General features: G+C 37.3%; 6 protein-coding genes across 7 annotated transcripts; 3 read left to right on the forward strand and 3 right to left on the reverse strand.

The window, feature by feature from the left end:
• Positions 1–12: 12 nt before the first annotated feature.
• On the reverse strand, positions 13–2,463 carry LOC9317778 (eukaryotic translation initiation factor 2 subunit alpha homolog). Its single transcript, XM_021028224.1, has 7 exons — positions 1,793–2,463; positions 1,543–1,599; positions 1,380–1,466; positions 1,150–1,296; positions 957–1,061; positions 523–621; positions 13–385 (listed from the first exon to the last, which is right to left on the reverse strand). The coding sequence occupies exons 1-7, from the start codon at positions 2,174–2,176 to the stop codon at positions 230–232; spliced, it is 1,035 nt and encodes a 344-aa protein (XP_020883883.1). The 5' UTR covers positions 2,177–2,463; the 3' UTR covers positions 13–229.
• Positions 2,464–2,611: 148 nt separating this feature from the next.
• LOC9317779 (ferritin-4, chloroplastic) lies at positions 2,612–10,103 on the reverse strand. The gene is made up of 8 exons (XM_021028225.1): positions 9,715–10,103; positions 9,476–9,559; positions 9,324–9,384; positions 9,148–9,235; positions 3,351–3,412; positions 3,168–3,233; positions 3,009–3,072; positions 2,612–2,882 (listed from the first exon to the last, which is right to left on the reverse strand). Exons 1-8 carry the CDS (start codon positions 10,029–10,031, stop codon positions 2,845–2,847), a joined length of 780 nt encoding a protein of 259 aa, XP_020883884.1. The 5' UTR covers positions 10,032–10,103; the 3' UTR covers positions 2,612–2,844.
• Positions 10,104–10,857: 754 nt separating this feature from the next.
• On the forward strand, positions 10,858–12,356 carry LOC9317780 (exopolygalacturonase). The gene is made up of 3 exons (XM_021029101.1): positions 10,858–11,001; positions 11,075–12,019; positions 12,123–12,356. The coding sequence occupies exons 1-3, from the start codon at positions 10,858–10,860 to the stop codon at positions 12,354–12,356; spliced, it is 1,323 nt and encodes a 440-aa protein (XP_020884760.1).
• Positions 12,357–12,861: 505 nt separating this feature from the next.
• Positions 12,862–15,672, forward strand: LOC9315931. Of its 2 annotated transcripts, none has more exons than XM_021029709.1 (11): positions 12,862–13,210; positions 13,381–13,440; positions 13,609–13,662; positions 13,779–13,842; positions 13,979–14,035; positions 14,225–14,331; positions 14,424–14,462; positions 14,731–14,819; positions 14,909–14,987; positions 15,076–15,123; positions 15,213–15,672. In XM_021029709.1, the coding sequence occupies exons 2-11, from the start codon at positions 13,414–13,416 to the stop codon at positions 15,291–15,293; spliced, it is 645 nt and encodes a 214-aa protein (XP_020885368.1). In that variant the 5' UTR covers positions 12,862–13,210; positions 13,381–13,413; the 3' UTR covers positions 15,294–15,672. The 2 variants fall into 2 exon arrangements, with proteins under 2 accessions (XP_020885368.1, XP_002879864.1); XM_002879818.2 differs by having other exon boundaries at positions 13,381–13,423.
• A 1,152-nt stretch (positions 15,673–16,824) lies between these two features.
• LOC9317781 (protein trichome birefringence-like 33) lies at positions 16,825–19,063 on the forward strand. Its single transcript, XM_002879819.2, has 6 exons — positions 16,825–17,256; positions 17,355–17,577; positions 17,667–17,838; positions 17,937–18,136; positions 18,240–18,398; positions 18,570–19,063. Exons 1-6 carry the CDS (start codon positions 17,073–17,075, stop codon positions 18,907–18,909), a joined length of 1,278 nt encoding a protein of 425 aa, XP_002879865.1. The 5' UTR covers positions 16,825–17,072; the 3' UTR covers positions 18,910–19,063.
• A 2,744-nt stretch (positions 19,064–21,807) lies between these two features.
• Positions 21,808–23,012, reverse strand: LOC9315933 (abscisic acid receptor PYL6). Its single transcript, XM_021029893.1, has one exon. It carries the CDS (start codon positions 22,779–22,781, stop codon positions 22,134–22,136), a length of 648 nt encoding a protein of 215 aa, XP_020885552.1. The 5' UTR covers positions 22,782–23,012; the 3' UTR covers positions 21,808–22,133.
• Positions 23,013–25,869: the final 2,857 nt, after the last annotated feature.

Here is a 25,869-nt window from a genome sequence, read left to right on the forward strand (position 1 = left end):
AGCAGTAACAAATGCAAAAAATCAATCTATTATAAAACCATGAATGTATGATTGATATGTAACCCCCTATGGGTAAAATAAAATGCCTCAAGAGTCATCAAAAAGCACATAAATCCTCTCGGAGGTTTTTCTACTGCCTTGTCAAAGCTTAAAACAAAATACTCAACTGTTGAGACTGGGTAGATTTAATAGAAAGAAAATTAGTCGCAAAACAATCAATCCGGCAATCTTACTCAATGATTCCGGCACCACCATCGAGATCCACTTCTCCCATCCCTGTGTCCTCTTCTTCGTCTCCGCTCTCTTCATCGCCGCTAATTTCTTCATTGTCAAGACGTAGCTTAGCCATGTGTTCTGTCAGCATCTTATCATCACGTTCACTCACCTATAATTTAACACAGATTATTAACATTAATAGTCGGTTGTGAACCAAAATAAACAAAACACGAAAGGAAAGCTGGATCTTGTGACATGCAACTTGTGACGGTTCATCAGTAAAAAAAAAGAAGATAAGATACTCACAGCTCTAGCTCCCTCCTTAACGACAAGCTTGCCTTTGTGTGTCTCAATTGTCTCAGTGCATGCTGCTATGGCTTTGTTTAGAATTTCAATCCCTTGTTCCTGTTTAATATAAGACAGTAACTGAGAAGATTAGGAAAAATGGCACAAAACATAGCATTTACACATTTATGGTTTAAGTGAAGACAAATCCGCAAAGCTACATAATTGGCTAATAAAGTTGCAATGACAACATTAGTATCTGTGTGTGTTTTCTTAAGCCTCTGCTTTCCTTGCAACTAAATGATTTCAACTATTGCACTCAAAATTCTGGCAAGTTGCTTAAGTGGATATACAATCTAAAAAGAGATCATAAACCTCTTAACGATAAGTAGGGGAGGGTTTCTGTACTTCGCGAAACCAAGTAAATCATAATACAAGATAGAAGATTGGCTAACCTTGTCCAGCGTCTGAGTAGTAAGGACATACAGAGGTGGAGCAACCAACTTAATCTTAACAGGACAATCTTCATTTCCAGCGGCTTCAGCATTTCTCATGGCCTCCTGAAATTGCAAAAAAAGGTGAGAAAATCAAATGAAACCATAATGTATTATTTTCACAAGTTAAAGATAATCCAATAAGCGATATGACCTTAATGTGAACAACTCCGTCAAACTGGAAACACTTCAATTCGATATCAGCCCGGATTTTCATTGGTTGTGGTGTCATTCTCCTCCTAATGTTCTTCACAAGTGCATCTTTCACTTCTTCCGTAACAGCAGGTACAACCTTAGTCACCTACAAACATAAAACTTCTAAGATTATCCCCAAATGAAGTTTCTAGTAACGGCTAAACCAAAACCAGAGAACAAAGTATATACCTCTTGTCCATCAGGCCCAACTTCTTTGATCTCACGGGTGAGGGGACCCAACACCGAATCAGGATCGGTCACTAAGATCTTGAAGGCCTGAACAAAAGAGAAAGATATTTGAGAACTAAAAAACCATAAAAATACAACGAATCTCAAATTCTTAAATTCTTACCTCAAAAGCATGACCATGTCTTCGATACAAAGGCCAACCAATGTTCACATACAACTCCTGCAACATGAAAGCTTGAATGAATTTCTAATCAACGATTCTAAACTATTAGTAGCACCTAAATTCAGAGATTTGATAACATCTCAAACCAGCAAATCCCAAATTCAGATGGACAACACTCGTCAAAGTCCAATTCCAGCAAATAATCCGTAAATTCAACTACTAAAATATAGAGTAACTTGGAAGATTTTACCTCCAAATCAATAGATAGAGTCTCAGCAACATGGCGCATGATAGAATGCACAAGCTTGCTCTTGTTATACCTCTCTTCACAAGTCTGAATATCCTCCTCACTGACTCTACGTTTGCTCAGATCAATGTAACCTTTCTCTTTGTCCACACGGAGAACCATGACAGGCTCAATTCTTCCGACCTTAATCAAACTGCTGACACTTCGGATCCGACGACGAGAGAGCTCGGAGAAGAGGATCATGCCTTCGATGTTGTTGTACTCGAGGAGAGAAACGTAGGCTCCCATATCGGCGATGTTCTTCACCTGGATCATAACCGCCATATCCACCTCTGGGTATTTCGCCTCGTACATCCGACACTCGAGATTCGGTGTTTGGCTCGCCATGATTGGAAGATTTCGATACTGCTTAAGGTCACGCGAATTCACTCTACGTTGAATCGGAAAAGGCTATGAGTGCGGAGAAACTTAGGGTTTTAGACTTTTAGGCGACGGAGCAAATCAACAGAATTTTTTGGCTAGGGATAAGAGATGAGCAAGGGAAAAAAAAAACTGAAAATTTGGCGACTTGCGTCAAAGATGCCAGTTACAAACGACGCCGTGTCGGGTAAACAATTAGGTTTTAATTGGGCCACAAAATAGAGTTTCAAGGGTTTTGGGGGGGTTTAAAGCCCATTGGATCGATATTGTTTTATCGTTCATCAATTTCTTTCACTGGTTCATAAATTGCGTTTGAACCAGCACTAAAAACCACTCATACGCTTTGAGCTTGAATCAACATTTGACAATCGAAATTTTTTTCAGATCGAGCCGATCGGGAAATCAGATTGAACCTGACTGTAACTATAGAATCGATCACCAGGTGGGTTGATGAACCTTAGACCAGAATTTAAAGTCATGTCTTCGTCTCTTACAAAAAAAAAAAAAAAGAAGTCTACCTCACAAAATCGTAAAAGCTGAAGAACTTAAACATAGTCATAAACTAGCTCCAAACATATCACACTAAGAGAGCTTCATATAGAAACACACTTGACACAAGAGTCCCTCGTAGCTGCTTACCCTTCCAGAAGCATCTGATTGAAATGCCATGTTCCTGAAATTACCCACAAACATTAAACACACATAAATTAAAACAGAAGAGTGGAGGATGAATAAGTGGATTTTGTTGTTCTTTTGTATCTTTATAGATTAAATCATAATGTGAGATATTATTATGTACCGTGTCCTTTGCCAACTCGTCGCAGCTGAGCCACATATTCTGAGATCATCTTGATTGCTTCCACCTGAGAAATATTTTATTTTATCATAAAATTTCAATTAGATTCTCTTTGACAGCTTAGATACAAAAGCAGTCCTTTGCCAGATCAAATGATTATACCTGCTCGTTCAGAAACTCGCTCTCAATAAAGTCTGCCAAGTGGACATCATTGTTCTTCGAAGCAACCTGTTGAACAAAGCATTACAAAACTGAGAACAGTTCTTGCAGAGTGAAGATTAGATTTACTTCTCAAATAGGGATTTTGATAAATATAGTATAAACTCAAGAAGAGATGGTCTTTACACTGTGAAGGTTTAAGAGCTTCTCATTAACTAGTTTCTCCAATGACAGAGCCAGCTCCATGCCTGCATGAACAAATCACAGAATTGTATGTTATAACTCCTATATCCATTGAGACTTCAATCTCCATATGAGAGAAACATTTTCATGATACTTAAGAGCTCCTTGCCAATGAAAACTTGCAATCTCTTAAAAAGCTTAACATAACATTGGTGTCAACTTCTAACTTCTCCAAAATTTATTACTTACAATGTGGCAAACATATGAAACTAAAGATAACTTTCACTTGGGATTTTTCTTGTAGAGAAACCTATAAAGCATCAATAGATACAAAGTTGATGCAGCGCATCTTCACTACTTGTTGGGCCTCGTTAACGTATCTCGTGCCCATCAAGATATTCAGTTGTAACAAGATCATTTCCTTAGTTTTTGAGACATTATCACTTCGTTTACGTTTTGTTATCATAGGATATTCTTAATATCTTTTAGGATTAGGATTAGTTTTATTTGCTTTTATCTCACGACTCTATATAAAGAGATCGTCTTCTCTGTAATCAGATCATCTTTGGCTTTAAGAAATCATTTGAAACCCAAAAGAGTTTAGCCTTGTGCGAACCCTGAGAGGAGGACTCTCGCCTTTTATTTCTCGATCTCAACTCATCGTTGAGCTCATAAGATCTCTGTTCCGTTTTAAACCAAACCGTGCTCTGTTTTTGGCTTCACAAAACAGAGTCTTCTTCCTCATAATCTCTGTTTTAAGCTTCCCTTCTACTCTCTCTTTTAAATTACTTCCGCTCCCTCTATCAGTTGGTATCAGAGACAAAACGTTTCTGAAAAGTTGAAATCTCGACCATGCCACCAAAGAAAGACGACGAGATCGCCGCCGCAAATTGGGCTGAACTGCGAGCCGCCCTATCCACCCTCCTTGCGTTGCAGGAGACGATGCAGTCCAACATTCAAACCTCCATTCAAGCCTCGATACGTGAACTTGGAGAAACTCTGACTCAACACTTACAACCACGACAACAGGCCGGAGACCAAAGAAACGAGATCGCAGAAGTGAACCCGTTTGCTCCTGATGTCAATCGCGAGTTGATCGTAAGGAGACCAGATCAGCGTGATTCACGATGGGAAGCTGGTTTCAAGGTTGATATTCCCGAATTCAGCGGAGGACTGCGAGGTGATACCTTGTTAGATTGGTTGGTCGCCGTAGAAGAGGTCCTGGATTTTAAACAAGTACCAAACAATCGTCGTGTACCTCTCGTAGCCACAAAATTTCGCGGGCACGCAGCATCTTGGTGGCAGCAACTAAAAGCCTCTCGCAATCGCGACAATAAAGCACCAATCGACTCTTGGGAAAAATTGAAGAAGAAGTTGAGGCAAACTTTCTTACCTCACAATTACGACCGCACCATGTACACGCGGCTTCAAAATTTGAAACAAGGGATGCGTTCTGTAGATGAATATGCTGAGGAGTTTTATGTCCTACTCACTAGGAATGAAATCAATGACAATGAGGTGCAGCTCGTGTCTCGTTTCATCGGTGGGTTGCGAAGTCAACTCCAGAATTCACTAGCTCAATTCGATCCAACCTCCATAGCCGAAGCTCATCGTCGAGCAGCCTCTTTTGAACAACAACAACGCTCCGGAAATTGGTCCTCTACCTCCAATCGTGGACGGGTTCAAGAGATGAATTCTCCCAAATCGGAGACTGCAACAAAAGAGAATACGGATACCGCTACGCCAAAACAAACAGAGGATCCAGCCTTGCGCCGTTCCAGTCGCAATGCCCTGCGGTGTTTTAATTGTGGTGAATCAGGACACAGGCAGACCGCATGCCCACAACAGACAAGACGCGGCCTCCTTGTTGATGAACAACCCAACAATGATGAGCCACTGTATGACTCTGAAGAAGAAGATCGGAGTAACAATGACACTGTGTTACACCATACACATGGTGATAATGGACCATTGTTGTTAGTAGGACGTACTTGTCTCATTCCAGAAGCAAAAACAGAGTCTTGGTTACGGACTAACATTTTTCGCTCCACTTGCACCATCAAAGGACGACTCTGTACCGCTATTTGCAGCTTCATCATAGACTCCGGCAGCTCGCGCAACGTCATAGCGGAAGAAGCAGTTCGAAAATTAGGCCTCCCGGTTGAAGCACATCCTGCTCCTTACAATCTTGGTTGGCTTAGTGACAAAGTGAATATGCGTGTCACTCATCGCTCTATGGTGCCTTTCTCCATAGGACCGTACTACAAGGACCGCATGTATTGCGATATCGCTCCTATTGATGTTTGCCACTTATTGTTAGGAAGACCTTGGGAATACGACCGCAAGATCACTCACGACGGGTTGAAAAACACATATCGGTTCGTGTGGGAAACTCACCAAATCTTACTCATGCCATCACGAGAACCAGTAGCAGCTGAACCTCCTCCCACGCGATCAGTCCAAAGCCGTTTGTCTTTCCCTCCAAAAATTACCGACGCAACACAAGCTCATACACCACGATCAGTCCATAGCCGTTTAACTTTTCCAGAAACGGCTCCCGAGTCGACACTCCTCTGTTCTTACTCCATGTTTGATCAAGAATTTCGTAAAGAGGGCATGGCTTATGCACTCTTACTTGCGGGTACAAAGGAGCAACGACCAACGGTGTTGTCACCACAATTTGAGCAGATCCTTCGGGAATTTACGGATGTGTTTCCAAGTGAGTTACCACCAGGGCTTCCTCCACTTCGCGACATTCAACACCAGATCGATCTCATCCCGGGGGCCACACTCCCGAACCGTCCTCATTATCGAATGAGTCCACTTGAACATGAAGAGCTACGACGCCAGGTAGAAGAGTTACTCCATAAAGGCTATATTAGGGAAAGTCTAAGTCCATGTGCTGTTCCCGCGCTCTTAATTCCAAAGAAGGATGGTTCTTGGCGAATGTGTGTGGATAGCCGAGCCATCAATAAAATCACAACTCGCTACCGTTTTCCGATTCCGCGCCTTGATGACCTACTGGACCAAATTGGACAAGCGACTATTTTCACCAAGATTGATCTCAAGAGCGGCTACCATCAAATTCGTATTAACCCGGGTGACGAATGGAAGACAGCATTTAAAACCCGAGAAGGACTTTTTGAATGGCTAGTAATGCCTTTTGGGTTATCTAATGCTCCAAGTACATTCATGAGGGTCATGAATCAAGCCTTGCGGCCTTTCATTGGCAAGTTCGTAGTGGTCTATTTCGATGACATTCTCATTTTTAGCTCTTCGGCGGACGCACATGCTGATCATTTGCGTGAGGTTCTCCAAGTCTTGCGCAAAGAGAAACTGTTCGCGGGAAAACAAAAATGTGAGTTCGGTGCTTCCGAAGTTTTATTCCTCGGTTATGTCATCTCAGACAAGGGTCTATCGGTTGATAAATCAAAGATCGAAGCAGTCCGGTCTTGGCCCACGCCAAGTACAGTGACTGAAGTCCGGAGTTTCCATGGTCTCGCATCTTTTTATCGTCGTTTCATAAGTCACTTTAGCTCTATAATGGCCCCCATAACAAGTTGTATGAAGACGGGTGCCTTCACTTGGACCAAAGAAGCAAACTCGTCATTTGAACTCATCAAGGAGAAGCTGACAACAGCTCCGATTTTAATACTACCAGATTTTGCAACCACCTTTGAACTCCATTGCGATGCTTCTAAACTCGGGATTGGAGCTGTCCTAAGTCAACACGAACGTCCGGTAGCATACTATAGTGAAAAGCTTGCTGGAGCTAGAAGTCGCTATAGTACCTATGACATCGAATTCTACGCCATTGTTCAGGCCATTAAACATTGGAGGCACTACCTTGTACATCGTGATTTTATTCTGTTTACCGATCATGATGCACTACGCCATCTAGATAGTCAAGCCAATGTCTCTGCCCGACATGCAACTTGGATAGCGTTCTTGCAACAATTCACTTTCTCAATCCGTCATCATTCCGGCAAGTTAAACCGTGTAGCCGATGCCTTGAGTAGACGTCACGGACTGTTAACAACAATGCATACTACGGTGCCTGGTTTTTCTACTTTCGCTGAGCTATACGAATCTGATCCTTTCTTTGCTCGTATCCTCTCCGATGTCGAGCAAAACCTCACTTCCGAATACACGTTGCAAGACGGCTTTCTCTTCAAAGGGCTGCGTATTTGTGTTCCTACGTGTAGTCTAAGGTTACAAATAATTCGTGAGCTTCATTGTGAGGGTCACGTCGGCCGAGACCGCACCTTGCATTTGGTCACCACGTCGTACTTTTGGCCATCCCTACGCAAAGATGTAGAGCGCTTTGTGGAAAGGTGTCGGGTTTGCCAACAGGGCAAGGGGAAAGCTTCCAATGCGGGACTGTATTTACCACTACCAATTCCTACACAACCATGGACGGATGTTAGCATGGATTTTGTTTTGGGCCTCCCACGTACTCAGCGTGGTCACGATTCCATTTTTGTGGTGGTGGATCGTTTTTCAAAAATGGCTCACTTCATTCCCTGCAAAAAGACTACGGATGCGGTGACGGTGGCTGTGCTTTTTTTCCGGGAGATTTATCGACTTCATGGTCTTCCGTCTTCTATAGTTTCAGACCGAGATACACGTTTCTTAAGTCACTTTTGGAGATCTTTATGGAAGCTTCTCGGCACAAGTCTTGACATGAGCACGGCGTATCACCCACAAACGGATGGCCAAACAGAGGTCACCAACCGCTCATTGGGCAACTTGCTACGCTGTTTAGTGGGAGACAACATTAAAAGCTGGGATGGCAAGTTGTGTCAAGCGGAGTTTGCTCACAACCACGCCCTTAACCGAAGTCTCGGTTTTTCTCCTTTCCGTGTGGTTTACGGCTTGGTTCCACGCGGGCCACTGGATTTGTCTACATTACCGGATAAGGCTCGTTTTCACGGTCATGCTATTGATTTTGTTAGTGACTTGCAACTGGTTCATCAACAAGCTCATGCGAATTTGGAGGTTTCCACGGCCAAATACAAGAGTGCCGCAGACACTAAGCGACGTGAAGTTTTATTTGAGCCAGGAGACATGGTTTGGGTCATCCTCACTAAAGACCGTCTTCCACTCCGAGAGTATAACAAGCTGAAGTCCAAGAAGATTGGTCCCGTAGAGGTGCTTGAACGCATTAATTCCAATGCGTACCGCGTTCGTCTACCATCTCACATGAACACGTCCAACGTCTTCAATGTGAAGCATCTCATTCCTTTCCACGGGGACAATGACGCGCCGGATTCGTGGCCGAATCCTCTCCCACCTGGGGAGACCTGATGCAGCGCATCTTCACTACTTGTTGGGCCTCGTTAACGTATCTCGTGCCCATCAAGATATTCAGTTGTAACAAGATCATTTCCTTAGTTTTTGAGACATTATCACTTCGTTTACGTTTTGTTATCATAGGATATTCTTAATATCTTTTAGGATTAGGATTAGTTTTATTTGCTTTTATCTCACGACTCTATATAAAGAGATCGTCTTCTCTGTAATCAGATCATCTTTGGCTTTAAGAAATCATTTGAAACCCAAAAGAGTTTAGCCTTGTGCGAACCCTGAGAGGAGGACTCTCGCCTTTTATTTCTCGATCTCAACTCATCGTTGAGCTCATAAGATCTCTGTTCCGTTTTAAACCAAACCGTGCTCTGTTTTTGGCTTCACAAAACAGAGTCTTCTTCCTCATAATCTCTGTTTTAAGCTTCCCTTCTACTCTCTCTTTTAAATTACTTCCGCTCCCTCTATCAAAAGTGTTGGCAACTTTTGAGCTTACCATATAGAGCATCTCCTTTGTCAACATGTTCAAACTCTGAAAGAGGCATTACAATGGACTGTAACCTAACTCTCCCACCACGTTTATTCTGCAATTCATGTAAAAAAGACTAAAACATGTTAGAGAACCTAATAAGCTCCAATTAGGGAAACAAATGAAAATAGTTTTCATAGGACCTGATACTCCATTAACTTCTCAGCGTGCTCTCTTTCTTCCACGCTTGATTCCTTAAAGAACCTGATTCCATGAAACCAACAATTAACTATGGATAAACAAATAAATCCGAAACTATCAACAATCAAACACTCTTGAATAAGCAGAGACTCACTTGGCAAGACCTTTAAGCGCAACGTTATCCCGATCGAAGTACGCATACATAGCGTGATACACATACGAAACATTGTATTCCACACTGCAACCAAAATCCATTGAAGAATTTCAGAATCCACAAGATAATAAACTATAAGCATGAATCTACATGAGGTTCCAAGTACCAAATCCTATAGCTAATCAACCAGATTACAATACCGAATCTAAGAGAGAGTGAGGTGAGAAAGAATAGCCTACTTGATCTGCTCGTTAATGGCGGCTTCGCACTCGTCTGAGTACTTTTGTCGAGCGAGTGAGAGATGAGAGCTGGTTGGGACGAGATCGAGCTCCTTTTTCACTTCCTTAAACGGCTCAAAGACGACGCCGCTTAGCGCGTCGGTGGTTGAGCTCTTAGATGCGCGAACAGAGAAAGATAAGTTTCCAGATTTTCCAGAAGAAACTCGAAGATTCCACGAAATGGAAGATAACAAAGGAGACACATCCTTCTTCACGCCGTGAAAATTCACCAGCGAGAGAGCTGAAGAAGAAGATGAAGAGACAGTCTTGAGAAGCATTTTGACTCGTTTAGATTGGTTGGAAAGTTTTCTTCGCGAGAAAATTGGAGAAGACGAATGGATTTTGTCTTTGTGAGAAATAATGAAACCGAGATTGTGATGTGTTGATGATGATGAGGCTGCGGATGAGAGACACGTGTACGTACAAGATTGAGAGATGGGTCAAGGCGCGTGGCAAGCTTGTGGTTCTACTGCGTAGCTGGAATTTTGTTTATCCTCATCGATCGATATCCGTGAAATTTCTTGGACATTTGTTTTTATATGATGAAAAATTAAAATTGACATGTTTCATTAATTACTTAATTTAGTAAGTAATCATTTATTCGATTTAATATAATCTCTTGTGATTTGTGATTTGTGAATAAAAAACATCAACCATAGATACGTTAACAGAACAACTAAAATTTAATATCCCTTAAAATAATAAGAAAATAGTGCATTAGGGGAAAATCTTTAATTAGTTCTATGCAATTTAAATTAGAACAAACAAAAACAAACAATTAATTGGTAAATATGATTGGCACATTCGCCAAATTGAAGATTCCGTTTTAAAGGAGAGAACAAAAAATATAGCATATACAGTACACTCAAAAACCTATATAACAACATATTAACCAATCATAATCATTACAAAAAAAAACCAACCCAAATTTTGTTGTTAATTAGTAACAATAATCAAGTTCTTCTAACAGTTCATCGAAACATGCTAACTCTATAAAAGCAGATAAAGTGGGCAACACTTCTCATTATCTCTTAGAACAATTATTGATAAACAACAAGTTTTTCTTATTTCCATATACCTTTAACATAAGAATAAGTCAATAAGATGGCAAGCATTGCTTTTGCGTGTAAGGCTTTGTGTGTGTCTCTCTTGTTCATCGTTGTTGCAAGTCGTCCCACCGGAAGACCAAAAGTTTTCAATGTCCAACGCCATGGTTCTAAACCGGACGGCAAAACGGATAACGCCAATGTATGTACATGTGAACTTTCCTAATTCAATTATTACCGCAAACGAAATGAACTTATGTCCTATACAAACTTAGGCATTTACAAGTGTATGGAGCCGTGCATGCAGAAGGGAAAGTGGAAGAAGTAAAATCTATGTACCCAAGGGAACATTCTACCTTGGTGGTGTAGAGTTCGTGGGTCCATGCAAAAATCCTATTGAATTCATCATCGATGGTACTTTATTGGCTCCTGCGAATCCTAGCGACATTAAGCAAGACACATGGATCAACTTTAGGTACATCAACAATCTCTCTATCTCCGGTTCCGGTACACTTGACGGCCAAGGGAAACAATCTTGGCCACTAAATGACTGCCACAAAAACCCCAGTTGTCCTAAACTAGCTATGGTAACATTTCTTAACCTTTTTCAATTATTGCTTCATTTTAAAAGATATAATTATTATTTACATTTAAAGCTATCGAGTCTTTTAATATACTTGAATTATTTTCTTAAGACTATGGGATTTGCATTCGTGAACAACTCAAATATCAAAGACATAACATCACTCAACAGCAAAATGGGACACTTTAACTTCTTCTCCGTCCATCACTTTAACATTACTGGCGTCACTATAGCAGCTCCCGGCGATAGTCCCAACACCGACGGTATCAAGATGGGTTCATGTAGTAACATTCACATCTCCAACACAAACATTGGTACCGGAGACGATTGTATCGCCATTCTCTCTGGAACCACTAACCTCGATATCTCTAACGTTAAGTGTGGTCCCGGACATGGGATTAGTGTCGGAAGCTTAGGGAAGAACAAAGACGAGAAAGACGTGAAGGACTTAACGGTAAGAGACATCGTGTTCAACGGCACAAGCGATGGTATTCGGATCAAGACTTGGGAATCTTCAGCATCGAAGATCCTCGTTTCGAACTTCGTATACGAGAATATTCAGATGATTGACGTTGGAAAGCCAATCAACATCGATCAGAAATATTGTCCTCACCCACCTTGTGAACATGAGAAAAAGGTTAACTTTCTATGCAAAAGATCAGCTTCTTTTGCTTTTCTTTAATCACAAGCTAGAACAAAACAAAACAAAAAAAGCCTAACTTGTGTTTCTGTTTTTTTAGGGAGAGTCTCACGTTCAAATCCAAGACCTTAAGTTAAAGAACATATATGGAACGTCGAAGAACAAAGTGGCAGTGAATCTGCAATGTAGCAAAAGCTTTCCGTGCAAGAATGTGGAGCTAATTGACATTAACATAAAGCATAATGGACTCGAAGCTGGTTCTTCCACTGCTGTGTGCGAGAATGTTGACGGTTCTGTACGCGGTAAAATGGTTCCCCAACATTGTTTGAATTGATTCGACGGTCCATCAAAACAATAACGATGTGTTATATATGATATTTTCATTTATGAATAAATTGTCTAATTTATTGGTGTATATATGGATCAAGTTTTATATTTAACCGAAATTCCAAACCGAATCGTAAATATGTATATATGCTTTCGATAATATAACATACATAATCTAAAATAAACTTCATTTTCTGCGAATCGAATTTACAACATAGTGTAGAAACATGGATTAACAATGGACCAAAGAAATTCAATCCCATTGGTTTACATAATCTCTATTCATTAAATTCGGTTCAGATGAAGAAGCTAAATTGAACCAGACTCTGGTTCGGTTTTGAGTGGCCGTTTCAGAGTCGAGAAGGCACAAATATGAGCCCATAGTTGATAACATCCAGGCTTCAAATCTAGCCCAAATAATTTAATAGCAAAAAATATACGAAAAGTTATATGGCTTATTCGTAAGAAGTACAAAGTTTAGGGGTATAATAGGAATTTCGGTTAAATCAACGGCGGATGTGAAATCAACAACAGCGACGACTGCAACCGTGCCGAGCACTCATCTCTTCTTCTCTCTCAGTCTCTCTCGCCATCTCCGTGAAGATCCTCGGACATGGTTATGAGATCGTAAGAGATAAATCTTGAAAAAAAAAACTGAAACTGGAAATCGAAAAGCTAGGAGGGAAGAGAAATGTCGGGGAAACTTTGGATTCCGAGATTTATTCTCATCACTCTAGTGCTTAGCAGCTTCCGAGTTAACTCTCAATGTGAATTCAGTTTCACTGGACGCAACAAGGTCTTTGATTTCAATTTAGCTTCTTCGATTCGAAATTTCCCTCACGGTGTCCTCAGCGAAGATGGGTACTTTCGCTTTTTCCTTTATTGCCCAGATTCCATTTCTTATATGCTTGAATTTCGATTTGAATTTCAATTTCTGTAGATAGTTGCATTGAAATGTTTGTTTTGCTCTGTCTATGTTACTTCATTTGTGTTGAGCTTATACTAAAAAGTAAAAGTAATTGGATAATCAGGTTTTATAGAGTGGAAGCGAACAGTACCGTGTTATGGTTTCAGGTTGTCTTCTACATCAGGTTACACTTTGTTTCTGTATATTTCTCTGTTACACTGATCGTGACATTAAGGTGGTTCTGATTTGAAGATGTATAACTGCTTGCTAGTTATAGTGCCCTTTATGTTTTACACTAGACCATTGTGATTTATGATTTTTACTTTTTTTTGTAAACCGTCTTGTGGAGCAGCTTTGTGATGTGCTGATTTTCAATCATGATCCTCCTCGATGTGTTGGTTGTGAAGTAAGATTTTTTGGCCACTCTTATTGTCTTGATCTATCCTTCAACAGAAAAAAAGTTTCTATTTTAACTTTGAGAATCTCAAATCAGTCTCTGTGACTTTGTTTTTCTTCATTTAGGATTGCGGAGGTCCATCACACTGTGGAACATCATGTAGTGCACTTGTGTCAGAAAATGTAAGAGGTATAGAAAATCTCAATCTGACAACATGTAATCGTAGTGTAGTTTATGTAGCTCTGTAGAAAAAATGATGAGGTGTTGCACGATGCTTTTGAGCTAATAAAGGATTAAACCATCTTAAAAATCTATTCATTTGCAGGGTATGATGTATGCACTTCTCTAGGGCATGCCTCAAGCACAAAAGTTGATATTATTGGTAAGTCTTAAAATACGTTTATGGGAATATAGAGACTATTCTGCTCTAGCCCCTTGTAATGATAGACTCTTGGCACTATGTGCTTTCTAAATTGGGACAAAGCTAAATTGTTGAAGTCTGTGTTCTCCCAACATTTTATGCAATAATAATGTGGCAATGCTGAGAAATTTTATGTTTTGAATATGGTAGATAAAGAGGATCCTGGCAAAGGTGTCATCGTTAAAATGTCTGGTGGGGATAGGAACCAAAATTGCTCACTTTCAGTTTCTGTTATTTGCCAGAAAAATAAAGTTGATGTAAGGATTTGTATATCAGACATGCTATTTAATTTTATAAATTGAAGTTGGTTTTAGCAGTTAGTAGAACATCATTCACCATTTTTTCTCAGGGACCACTCACTCTGGCGAAATCTGGTACATGTCATTATGTGAGTGTCCAGTAACTCATCTATTGCTCTTTTTCCTAAAGACTCTAGCTTTCAAATTACCATGTCTCATTGTTTATGTTGTGTAGTTTTTAAGTTTTAAATTTGAAAAACGCTTTACCGCTCTTACTGCATTTGGAGTAGGAAACAAATGGAACTACTTTTGCTCTTAGAATCTTGAAAAACTGATTACTGCACTTTAGTTCTTGTTAGCATCTCAATATCTTTCTCATTCATTTGACTTAAATTGGACATCTTGTTTCACTGATAGGCTACTCAGCTGCGACATCCCTCCGGTTGTGCAGCAGCTATCTCTGGCCATAGCAGTGGATGGGGCTGGTTTAGTACCTTACTAATCATGTGAGCAAATTGTTCTTTTTTGTACGAGGCGATTGGAATATGTTTAGATGTCGTGGAAATCAAATATGAAATGTTCTGATCTTTTTCAGTATCTTGTGCCTGTTTGGAGCTTATCTGCTGGGTGGTGCAGTATATCGGTATTTCTCCCTTGGAATTCGTGGCATAGATGTATGTTTCACTAACTTCCTTTATATATGCAAGGTTTTCTCATGTACTGATTCTATCACAACTGAAATGTACACACCCTGTTTTATAGGTAATCCCGAACGTGGATTACTGGGCCACTGTACCTCACAGCGTACAGGTATTGTTCTGTATTTCTATATCCTCTTCTGGTGGATTGGTGTCTAAGAATTAAATTTAATGGGCTTACTTTTACTCTTCATCTTGCAGAGCTGTTTTGGCTCACTATTTTCGAGATTCGGGGGGTCTAGTCGTGGTCAACGAACCTCATATTCTCAGGTCAACTTCTGAGCAGACACAGCATATTCTCTGATCCATCGTCTGGAGACAATTCCCCGATCTTGCCTTGGCTCGTTCAACAAATGTGAAACGCCGCTAGATTGTACTATTTTGTCCAAAATATGACTGCAAGTTATAAGGTGCCTCTCCTTTTCATCTTGTTATGTCATAGATCCCTCTAGAAACAGAAGACTCTTGTTCATTTGATAGAAACAATGCTAGCCATTGCAATCTGCGGCTTTTGCATCTCCAGTGTTTGCTCTTTAGAAATTGTTGTCTCGGTTTCTTGAGGCTGATTTTTAAGAAATGTTAACTGCTGTGTTGATGTTTTAGACAATTGTTATTTCGACAATATTCTTGCATGCTAAATAAAGCTTTTGTATTGGATCTCCTTTTTCTTTCTGACATATTCTGATATGGCGAATGATCAGTGTTGAGTATAGAGATGTTGCGCTGGACCAAAAATCCGCAAAACGGATTGTTAGATTAGGGATCGTCGCTAAATTTGAGCCGATTTAGCTGAGCCAAACCGGTCAAACATGTCTTTTTTCTTTTTTTGAGACGCTGAAACGGATTGGTCTGCTGGGTCTGACATGTTTTGGAGTAGCCTTTCTAGAGCCGGTTCTGCTAGGACTAGACCGGTCCAGTCGGCAGTCGCCATAACATCTTTGCCAATGACGCTTCTTAAAAGAGCATCTCTTTGTACAATTTTGAGAATTGTAGCATTTAGAGCAACATTGGCTTAGTGTTTTCTTATGTTCGACGAAGAGTGTGTACAAAGAAGAACAGTGAGAGCCAACTACTTGAGCTTGAAAGCCCAACAAATTCCCAACTAATTCCACTCTTCATTTCATATTGTACCCTCTGCCAATAATTACTAGGATTTTGTTTCATCTCACATTGTTCAGTCTCTATAATTAATTTTAGTAAATGTTAACCATGGATTTTGCTCTATATTGTTTTCTAAGTAACAGCAAAAATCCATTGGACAAAAGTGAAGACAATGATGTTTCATCTTTACAAGTTGATCAAATGTACGAAAACACCTCAAGGACACTTAGCTTCGAAGCCAAGTGAACTTATATTCCTCACCTCCATCAATCATCACCTCAAATTTTCCTATAGGAGCTACAAATTAAATGCCTAAGAAACTAATAATTTTTGTTCTATTTCGACAAATATAGAAGAGTATAAAAAGACAAAGGAAGCTAATGATTTAATCATAACCATCTATCTAGCTTGGATTTAATCAAAAACAAAACTAACTAGATGTAGTCTAATAATAGTGAACTAGGATTGTTTTTGTCTTAAAATAAGTATAAAATTACATGATTACTTTAAAACAAACAGAGATATACATTTTTGCTGAAAACACGAATGTATGAAATGCTATTAAATACCAATTAATTTGTCTTATAGTACAATAAATGGATTAAATCTTACGAAAAAAATCATTACTTAGTAGATAACCACTATGTTGCGTCAACATTTACCTACTCATCACCCTTACGTATAATTATTTTGCTAATTCACAAAATTTTCATCACCTAATATAATCACAACCATATTATAAATTGTTTAATCATTGTACAATTCACATCTTTAGTAATTCTTGAAGCAATGCCAAAATAAGTTCTTTTGGCTTCCTCTTCCCACATCTTATTTGGTTGAGGAGAATGAGATCATCAAGAACCCAAAGTGTTCATTTCTTAATTTTATCTTCTCTTTTCCTAATTATATAAAATTTGAACACTGAAATCACATTTGTAACACTCATTCTCAATCCTAAACATGAAACCTTCATCACCAATTTCACTCGCTACTTCTTCAATTGCTAGAAAAACTCGTCTTTCACCTTATCTCTTCACACTCTTAGCTTTTATCCTCTTCGTCTCTGTCCTCTATGGTGAAGATTTCATGTGCATATTTGGACAGCTCGAGCCTAACTTTGTCCTCCCGCCTTCTCGAACAACCGGTAAAGTTTTGTTTATCCACTCAACATTTGTTTGAATTCTCTCGTTGACAATGAGGAATTGAGATTGTGTTTTATTTTGAATTTCTTGGATTCTTAAGAGAAGAACAAGAAGTCAGAGAAGCTTGCGTTTTCTATTGGTAAAACAGAAGAAAGTTGTGACGTTTTCAGCGGGAAGTGGGTGAGAGATGAAGTCTCCCGACCACCGTACGAAGAATGGGAGTGTCCGTACATTCAACCTCAGCTTACGTGTCAAGAACACGGCCGTCCCGACAAAGATTACCAATTCTGGCGGTGGCAACCCAATCATTGCGATCTTCCCTCGTAAGCTCTCTAAACACTCTGTTTCTCTGTTTCATGGATTACTCTGTTTTCTCTGTTTCATGTGTTACTCTGTTTTCTCTGTTTCAAAGGTTCAACGCGTCGCTGATGCTGGAGACATTGAGAGGGAAGAGGATGATGTATGTAGGAGACTCATTAAACCGTGGAATGTTTGTATCGATGATTTGTCTTCTTCATCGTCTTATCCCTGAAGATCAGAAATCAATTAAAACCAATGGTTCCCTCACTGTCTTCACTGCCAAGGTAACTCTATCTACTAAAACTTATTCACATCACTCTTTTTGGGGTCTCTGTATTTCAAAATTTCACCTTTTATTAGAGCTTATTATCTCAATGTGCAGGAGTATAACGCGACGATAGAGTTCTATTGGGCACCGTTTCTTCTAGAATCGAATTCAGACGATGCAATTGTCCATAGAATATCGGATAGGGTTGTGAGAAAAGGATCAATTAACAAACATGGTCGTCACTGGAAAGGCGTCGATATAATCATATTCAACACTTATCTATGGTGGATGACTGGATTGAAGATGAACATCTTGTAACCATTCTTTAAAACTTTAAATCAAAACAATTCATTCTATACATAGCATAGCAATCATATTAGAGTGGTTTCTGATATTGTTTCGTGGGGGTATATATAGGCAAGGATCGTTTGCCGATAAAGAGAAGAATATCGTGGAGGTTTCGACTGAAGATGCATACCGGATGGGTATGAAGAGTATGATGAGATGGGTGAAGAACAATATGGATCGTAAGAAAACTAGGGTTTTCTTCACAAGCATGTCTCCAACTCATGCCAAGTTAGTGACTCTGATATCGAGCAATATAGCCCATAGTTAGATACATTAGATTGATAAGCCACTCTTGTTTCATTTATAAAACATAGGGACACCATAAACTGCTTAAAGTTTACTTACTATATAGGCAAATTGATTGTTACTTTCTTAGCAAGAAACCTATAACTGTTTCAGGGGCATAGATTGGGGAGGTGAACCGGGTCAGAATTGCTATAATCAGACAACACTAATAGAAGATCCGAGCTATTGGGGATCAGATTGTCGGAAAAGTATAATGAAAGTGATTGGAGAAGTGTTTGGAAGATCGAAAACACCAATAACGTTACTGAACATAACGCAGATGTCGAATTATCGGAAAGATGCGCATACGTCGATATACAAGAAGCAGTGGAGTCCACTTACAGCGGAGCAGCTGGAGAATCCAACGAGCTATGCGGATTGTGTACATTGGTGCTTGCCTGGGCTTCAAGATACTTGGAATGAGCTTCTCTTTGCTAAACTTTTCTACCCTTAAGAGAAGAGAACATCTTTTTGGTTTTAGATTTTGGAAAGAGATATTGTCGAGAAATTGTAAAATGTAGTCATTGAATTGATATTGTCTCGTTTTTGGTTATAAGACAAAAGGATTTGACAAATCAAGAATGATAAGTTGAATTTTACAACATTCATATTAGCGGCAATGATCCTCCTCTCAGCCGGGAATGAACAGTCCCGCCGCTATGATCACTGTAACGTCGATCGAGAAGAAGCTCAGAACGAACGACTTCGAGATCTAAAGCTTGGAATTCAAGGAAACGAAGAAAATATTAACTAAGAGCCCTAGGCTACTATTTATGAACGAAACTCGTGTTCCGGTGTTCAGATATTCCGATGGGCCTTTATTGGGCTCATAATATCGATCCATAATGACTTGTTAGACCGACTTAACTTGATACTGTAGTAGCCTCGTAGGGAAGGAGGTATCATCAGACTCAATTACTTAAGCGAAATTTTCGAGTTATCTTATTCGTCATTTGTATATGCACTTCTGCAGAGTTGTCTGATCTTCTATGAGTAATGATGTTTATTATATACTATATATAAGAAAAAAACAATACCTTATTCCAAATAAACACAATGTATATATTGTGGTTTGTTTTATTTCTGTTTTAAAAATATTTTTCTATGTTGTTTTCTTTCCTAAGTATAAACACTTTAGACACACAGAAACACATGAGTTTAATCGTCTTAAAACATGAAAGTAAGAAAATTCAATCATAACAAAAAGAAAAATTCAATTTGCACAACAACAAAAAAATGAAATAAAGAAAAATTCTAATCTCACATAATATAAAGATTGAAAATAATATATAAATAAAAAAGATTGAAAATAATGTTATAAAACCATGTATTTATGAACCTAATATAAACAAATAGTAAATCAACGCTTCTATTAATTTAAAAGCCGTAATCCATACTGTTCAATGAGTATATAGAAGATTTTATCCGCGTTGATGTTTTCAAGTTTCAACATTACACCACTGTCACACCGAAATGCTTCCAAACCTAAATTGTAGAAGTTAAAACCATTGACGAAAATATTTGTCCCCAATCAACTTTAGGGGAGGAGGCGGTGTTCTTCACGTTACATTGAATTTGGTTTGCCTTTTTCAGACACACTCATATGTATATATTGGATAAATCATCTATTTACAATTTATAGCAAACTTTATCTTATTTTAATTAGTTAAAGTGTTAGATAGCCCAGCTAAGACTATATATGAAAATATGAACTATTTCCTTTGCTTTTTAAAAGTATATATAAATTATCACAGATATATACGTTATCACAGTAGTACCCCTTTTTTTTGGGACAAAAAATAGTAGTACTTTATATGCAACATGCCACATTGGAATATACAAACCCCACAAAGCGTATCTCTCTGGATTGGTCAGAATTTTTCATATAATATGAAAATTCTTGTGGGTTTATAAAATGAATAAAAATGTGAAAGAAAATATAAATAAAATGATGATCCAAAATCGGGAAGACAGAAAAAAAATAAGAAAGGTGGGTGGGTTTAAATGTCATTATACAAACGACCAAAAAAGGAAAACATTAATAGCCTCCTTGCCAACTTGCATATCAACTTGCAATTCCTTCCTTCCACGACAATGTTTACATATATTTTTCGTACTCATTATCATAATAAATTACTAATAATCATTATATAATCAATTTGTTTTTTTTTCTTTAACCTTTTTATTTATGGAATATTTTTTAAAGGTGTCAAAGAAGAGTAGCGACTTTTATTTTTTTTCCTTGCAACTTGCATGCTTTGTTTTTTTTCTATAACAAGTTGGATTTTATTACACCCCAACTTGCATTTTACGTACGATCACATACATGAATGTCTATATATGTATTCAATTTTGAATTTGGTTTCACAAGTCTCGAAATCTTACTAGTTAATTCTAAAGTAACTAAACTCATTTTGCTTTTGGAAACTTTGAATGTCTTTTCATCTTGTTCATTGGAATATTTACATTTATCTAACTAGATAAAGTTAATTTAATTTTTTTTTTAATTTTACATTTTTATTCATGAGCTAATACATAGGACAAGGAAATCCGAGAAAGTAATAATTCTGACATTTGAATTATTGAAACGGTTCACGCATCCCAAACATGTAAATGGTACTAATTAAGAAATTATATCATTTTGGTGAATAAATAATTTTGATTTAATTTTCTAGTGAGTAAAAACAAAACATTTACGTATTAATGTAAAGTTGGTTGATTAAATGAAATCATTTGAAAATTCTAAGTTTCCAAATTAGGAAATTAAAGATATATTATATATACATATAATGATATATATATATTACATGTCACCATTTATTTTGGCCTAGCATTATATATGCCATAATTTTTTTTAAAAAGATGATATCACATAACTCAATACTCGAGTGATCACTAATTGATATTATTCCATCTTTGCTTCTTCTTTTAAATTAAGGAGTGAACGCTCTGATTATATAGCCGGTGATCAGTTTCATTTAAAAAACCAAGTGATTCTATTGTTTGTACATTTTAATAAATTGCAAATGATATATAGTTACATATAGTTAAAGTATTACTTTGTTCTTCTCTTAACATAAAGGAAAACGGATCATATCAATCGGCAACATGCAGGGTTATATTATGCAATGATTATATTAATATGTAACTATATGGGTATGTAATTATGCAATGATTATATTAATCAAATTTTTTTGTAATACATTATTATGTACGTTATCAAACACCTCAAATTAGACATGATATATAATCTCGGAAATATCGAATCAATATACTCCATGCATTAGCTGAATCATGATTAAGCATATATAATTAAGATACATATGTAAAGTAACGCTCAAGATGAAGATAATGAAAATAACTAAACAATCAATGTTTATATAAAGCCACGAGAACTATACAAGCGTTCAAGAAGAAATGGTTTTAAGGGTAAACCCAAAGTATCGTTGAGACATACATTTAACAGACCCTAAAAACCCTAACTTCGAAAAACCAAAACCATCTTGTTTTTCTAATTTTTTTTTTTTTTTTTAGTTTCGAAAATCGCCTACGATTGATTGTTAAATACTTAAATCTTAAAATCCAAAACCACCTCGAGAATCCCAAAAATAAAAGATAAATTTTGAAAGAGAGAAAATAGAAAATATAATAAAAATAAAAAGATTGAAAAAAATGTAATTACGAGAATTTAGACGTGTTCTCGGCGAGTTTAGCCAGCGATTGCAAGTTGCACCGTACAATGGTATCCGCGAAGCTACAAGTCTCTTCCTTGTCGTTACCCGCCGGTACGTCAACAACGTATGACTCGACGACACGTGTCCTCTTCTTACCGTCGTCGGACGACTCGGACTCATGCACCGTCGTCACCGACTTGTAGTTCATAAGTCTGTGGTCCCCACCAACGACGCTGAAACTGATGACATGGTGTTCATCGTCCATGATCTCAAGCCGCTCTAAGCTAAACGCCGCAGGGAGACCCGAGACGACTCGGACCTCCCTCACCGACCCAATCTCTCGACCGTCTCCGATAGCCACGTGGCAGCTTTTCACGAAGTGTTTGTACGCTTGAGGGTGTTCGAAGCGGCTTAGGATCGACCAGACGGCGGAAGCCGGAGCCTCCACGTCTTGCACCACGACGGAGAAGCACTGAGAAGGACCAACCACGTGCGTGTGAGAAAGCTCCACGTGCTCCGGTACATCAGCCATCCCGCGCGTGAGGCTCACTTTTTGAACCTGTTTGTTGTGGTGGTGGTGATAGTTTCTTACGGTGGCGTTGGCTGCTTCTGCGGCGGTGGAGGATCTCTGAAACTGTATCGACGATGGCATTTTTAAAGCAAATCTTTTTTCGATATCTCCTTTAATATTCTTGGCTCTCTCTAAGAAAACAAATGGGTTTCTTCGTGAGGTTGTAATGTTGTATTAATGAGAGATATTTACATGTATATATCTTAACTATATTAGGACAGATATTTTATATATATAAATGCAAGTATGTGGATTAGGAAAGAGAGAGTTAGTTTGTGTGGGTTCTTCGGTTGTCCACTTGGAATTTGTTTGGAGTTTGTATCTCTCTTCGCATAAGAAACGTCTCTCTCTCTCTCTTTATATCAAGGACCGGCCCCGTTCCCCACGAAATTCTACGGACTGGTCTCGAGATAATAACCGGTAATTAAATTTGAATTTTGTTTATACTTGCTTTTCTACTGAGGCTGTCAAATTGTCAATGCTGCTATATATTTCACCAGTTCTGTCCTAAGTTTATTACTCCATCCGTTTTATAATAGATGATGTTTTACATAAAAACACACACTTTAAAAATTTTAATTTTGTAAAAAAACTATCATTTAATATTTAATTTTAGAAAATTTAACCAATGATATAAAAATCTGCAGAATATATATAAAAGAGCATAAAAGATCAAATGTATTTAAAGTTTCATACAAATTTGTAAAACGTCCTATATTTTGAAAAAGAAAAAATTTCTAAAACATCATATATTTTGAAACAGACTGAGTAGTTGTTATCACAATGAATGAGCATGTAGACGTAACCACAAATTATTGGATAACCACACAAGCATTACCAGAATTAGAATGGACGTTTTTATGTTTTACTAGACTTAATTAGTTTTAAATTTTCAGATTTTCTGACTTATTTGTAATTTACCTAACTATTGCTTCAATCACTCAGCCCAAACACTCTTGAAAGAAAGTTTAGAAAATGAAATCAGTATCATTTAAGATACCAAGAAAAAAATTCTAACTCATCTCTATCTCACCGATTATCTCACAATTTAGAATATAAATTTTTTTTGAACATTATTTATGAGGTTTTGCATAGAATTTTAATCTTCTACTGTGTCTCTCGACTATATATCAATATAGCTAACTCTAAAACGTTATTAAACATTTTAAGAACATGATCACTATGGGTCGAGTTGGTTAAGCTATATATATATATATATATATATATATATATTGGTTAAGAGGTATACTTAATTTATGCATAGGTTTGCAAAAACTCTTGAAACAAATTGGTTGGGAGGGCCGACCTTTGTATTTGTGATGGCCGATCTATTTTCAGTTGGTACTATTCTTGGATGTGTTTTTGGTAGATTTTGAATTTCGTTGGAACCTTCTGACTAGGGTAAAATTTCAAATATAACTACAGAACTTTCAATATTCCAAGTTGGTGAAGATATCATGTCATGGGTCCAGCATAATTATCTTTCCTCATCTTGTAATCAACTTGAGCCTTTCGACGATACAAAAAAAGTAATAATCAAACAGAATATTAGACGAGTTAGAAGAAAACCAAACTAAGCAGTTGCTAAAAGTAACCAACGTAAAGTCAGGGAAATTTTCGAATTGGACAATATTTCTTGGGTGTGTTTTCTTCCACAAACGTATATTCAAATCATATGAATATAGTGGACTCTTGGATTTGAGTGGTGGGCATAATAACAAAACACAATTGGGAAAAATAATAAAGGGTTATTTAATGCATTAGTTTTTCCAACAACTATACAACTATACATATTCCCAAGTAGCCCTAGTTGTTAAGATTAATACGAATAAGCGAGCAATTTGCAGTAGTAATTATATCTGACATTTTATAGAATAAGAAGAAAAAAAGTTACAACTTGCAATATTTTGCACCATCCTCGATGTAAAGATTGCTCATCTTATAAGCTTTCGGGTTAGGTGAATAATCACTCACCAATATTTTACACACACATTACTGAACACAGATGTGGAAAATGTATTTTTTTTTTAATATTCCTTCCGTTTCATAATATAAGTCGTTTTAGTTTTAAACACGCAGATTAAGAAGATCTACTTTTAAAAAGTTTAGCCAATCATAAAAAAGACTGTATAATATAAATAATTATAAAATATTAAAGTAATATATAAAGTGCATAGAAACTTGAAAACGACTTATATTATGAAACAAAATTTTTTCTCCAAAACGACTTATATTATGAAACGGAGGGAGTATATATTATCGAATTAAACGACTTGATTGTAGAAATTTTCTTTTCACCGTAAAATCATATTCTACATGATGGTGTTAATGGTGTTAAGAGGACATGGAACACAAAACGAGTATTGATATTACGGTGATACATTTTGGGTTTAAAGAGTCAATTAATCTCATATTAATGCATCAGACGAATTTTGTATCATCATCAAACAATAGAACAGCATCATAATTTGTGCTAACCTTTTTTTTTTTTTTTTTTGTCAAAAGTTTTGACTCAAAACATGTACTGAGTAGCATTTTAAACATTAGTAGAAAAAAGGGAAAATCACATTTTTAACTCTCAAAGTGTAACTGAGTAGCACTTTAAACCTCGAAAGAATTCTACTAACACTATAAACCACCAAACTTGTTTTACTAACACTTTAAACCTCAAAACTATTTTTTCTGTTTGCAAAGCCATAAAAGATGATGGAATAATCAATTTATGTTTGTTTAATATATATTTATTTAATTTAATGTAAATTTAAATTAATTATATTATTTATTACGATTTTGACGATAAATAAAAAAAGTAAAAAAAAAATCATCATCTTCGACTATTCACCGTCCCACCATAATTTTTCGGAGTTTTATTCAGTTTATTGTATGTGTTCACCATCTTTTTATTCAATTGGTATTATAAGATTCCAATTTATCCATCGGAGAGAGTTAAAACGCTTATGGATCATTCTAAAAGATTGTTTTAACAGTTTATTAAGAAATTTCATGGTCGGACAATGAGTAAACGAAAAAAATAAAGTTTTTTTTTTGTTTTTATAGATTTTTATTAATTGTAATAAATAACAAAATTAATTAAAATTTAAAATAAATTAAATAAATATATATTACATAAACATAAATTGATTGTTCTATCATCTTTTATAGTTTTGCA

This window comes from Arabidopsis lyrata (genome assembly GCF_000004255.2).
Source record: "Arabidopsis lyrata subsp. lyrata unplaced genomic scaffold ARALYscaffold_4, whole genome shotgun sequence".
In the NCBI taxonomy this organism is placed as follows: domain Eukaryota; kingdom Viridiplantae; phylum Streptophyta; class Magnoliopsida; order Brassicales; family Brassicaceae; genus Arabidopsis; species Arabidopsis lyrata.

What these genes read in the sequence shown, in the direction of transcription:
- LOC9317779 (XM_021028225.1), bottom strand. Translation starts at nt 10,031, where the DNA reads ATGCTTCTCAAGACTGTCTCTTCATCTTCTTCTTCAGCTCTCTCGCTG. An exon ending in AGAAGTTAATGGAGTATCAG is followed by an intron (nt 9,236 to 9,323) that starts GTCCTATGAAAA and finishes CATGAATTGCAG; the next exon opens with AATAAACGTGGTGGGAGAGT. An exon ending in AGCTCTTAAACCTTCACAGT is followed by an intron (nt 3,234 to 3,350) that starts GTAAAGACCATC and finishes TTTGTTCAACAG; the next exon opens with GTTGCTTCGAAGAACAATGA.
- LOC9317781 (XM_002879819.2), top strand. Translation starts at nt 17,073, where the DNA reads ATGAAACCTTCATCACCAATTTCACTCGCTACTTCTTCAATTGCTAGA. An exon ending in GGATTGAAGATGAACATCTT is followed by an intron (nt 18,137 to 18,239) that starts GTAACCATTCTT and finishes GGGTATATATAG; the next exon opens with GCAAGGATCGTTTGCCGATA. An exon ending in ATGTCTCCAACTCATGCCAA is followed by an intron (nt 18,399 to 18,569) that starts GTTAGTGACTCT and finishes TAACTGTTTCAG; the next exon opens with GGGCATAGATTGGGGAGGTG.
- LOC9317780 (XM_021029101.1), top strand. Translation starts at nt 10,858, where the DNA reads ATGGCAAGCATTGCTTTTGCGTGTAAGGCTTTGTGTGTGTCTCTCTTG. An exon ending in GCAAAACGGATAACGCCAAT is followed by an intron (nt 11,002 to 11,074) that starts GTATGTACATGT and finishes ATACAAACTTAG; the next exon opens with GCATTTACAAGTGTATGGAG. An exon ending in CTTGTGAACATGAGAAAAAG is followed by an intron (nt 12,020 to 12,122) that starts GTTAACTTTCTA and finishes CTGTTTTTTTAG; the next exon opens with GGAGAGTCTCACGTTCAAAT.
- LOC9315933 (XM_021029893.1), bottom strand. Translation starts at nt 22,781, where the DNA reads ATGCCATCGTCGATACAGTTTCAGAGATCCTCCACCGCCGCAGAAGCA.
- LOC9315931 (XM_002879818.2), top strand. Translation starts at nt 13,041, where the DNA reads ATGTCGGGGAAACTTTGGATTCCGAGATTTATTCTCATCACTCTAGTG. An exon ending in CTCGATGTGTTGGTTGTGAA is followed by an intron (nt 13,663 to 13,778) that starts GTAAGATTTTTT and finishes TTCTTCATTTAG; the next exon opens with GATTGCGGAGGTCCATCACA. An exon ending in TTTAGTACCTTACTAATCAT is followed by an intron (nt 14,820 to 14,908) that starts GTGAGCAAATTG and finishes GATCTTTTTCAG; the next exon opens with TATCTTGTGCCTGTTTGGAG.
- LOC9317778 (XM_021028224.1), bottom strand. Translation starts at nt 2,176, where the DNA reads ATGGCGAGCCAAACACCGAATCTCGAGTGTCGGATGTACGAGGCGAAA. An exon ending in TTGGGCCTGATGGACAAGAG is followed by an intron (nt 1,297 to 1,379) that starts GTATATACTTTG and finishes TTATGTTTGTAG; the next exon opens with GTGACTAAGGTTGTACCTGC. An exon ending in TTAAGGAGGGAGCTAGAGCT is followed by an intron (nt 386 to 522) that starts GTGAGTATCTTA and finishes GTTAAATTATAG; the next exon opens with GTGAGTGAACGTGATGATAA.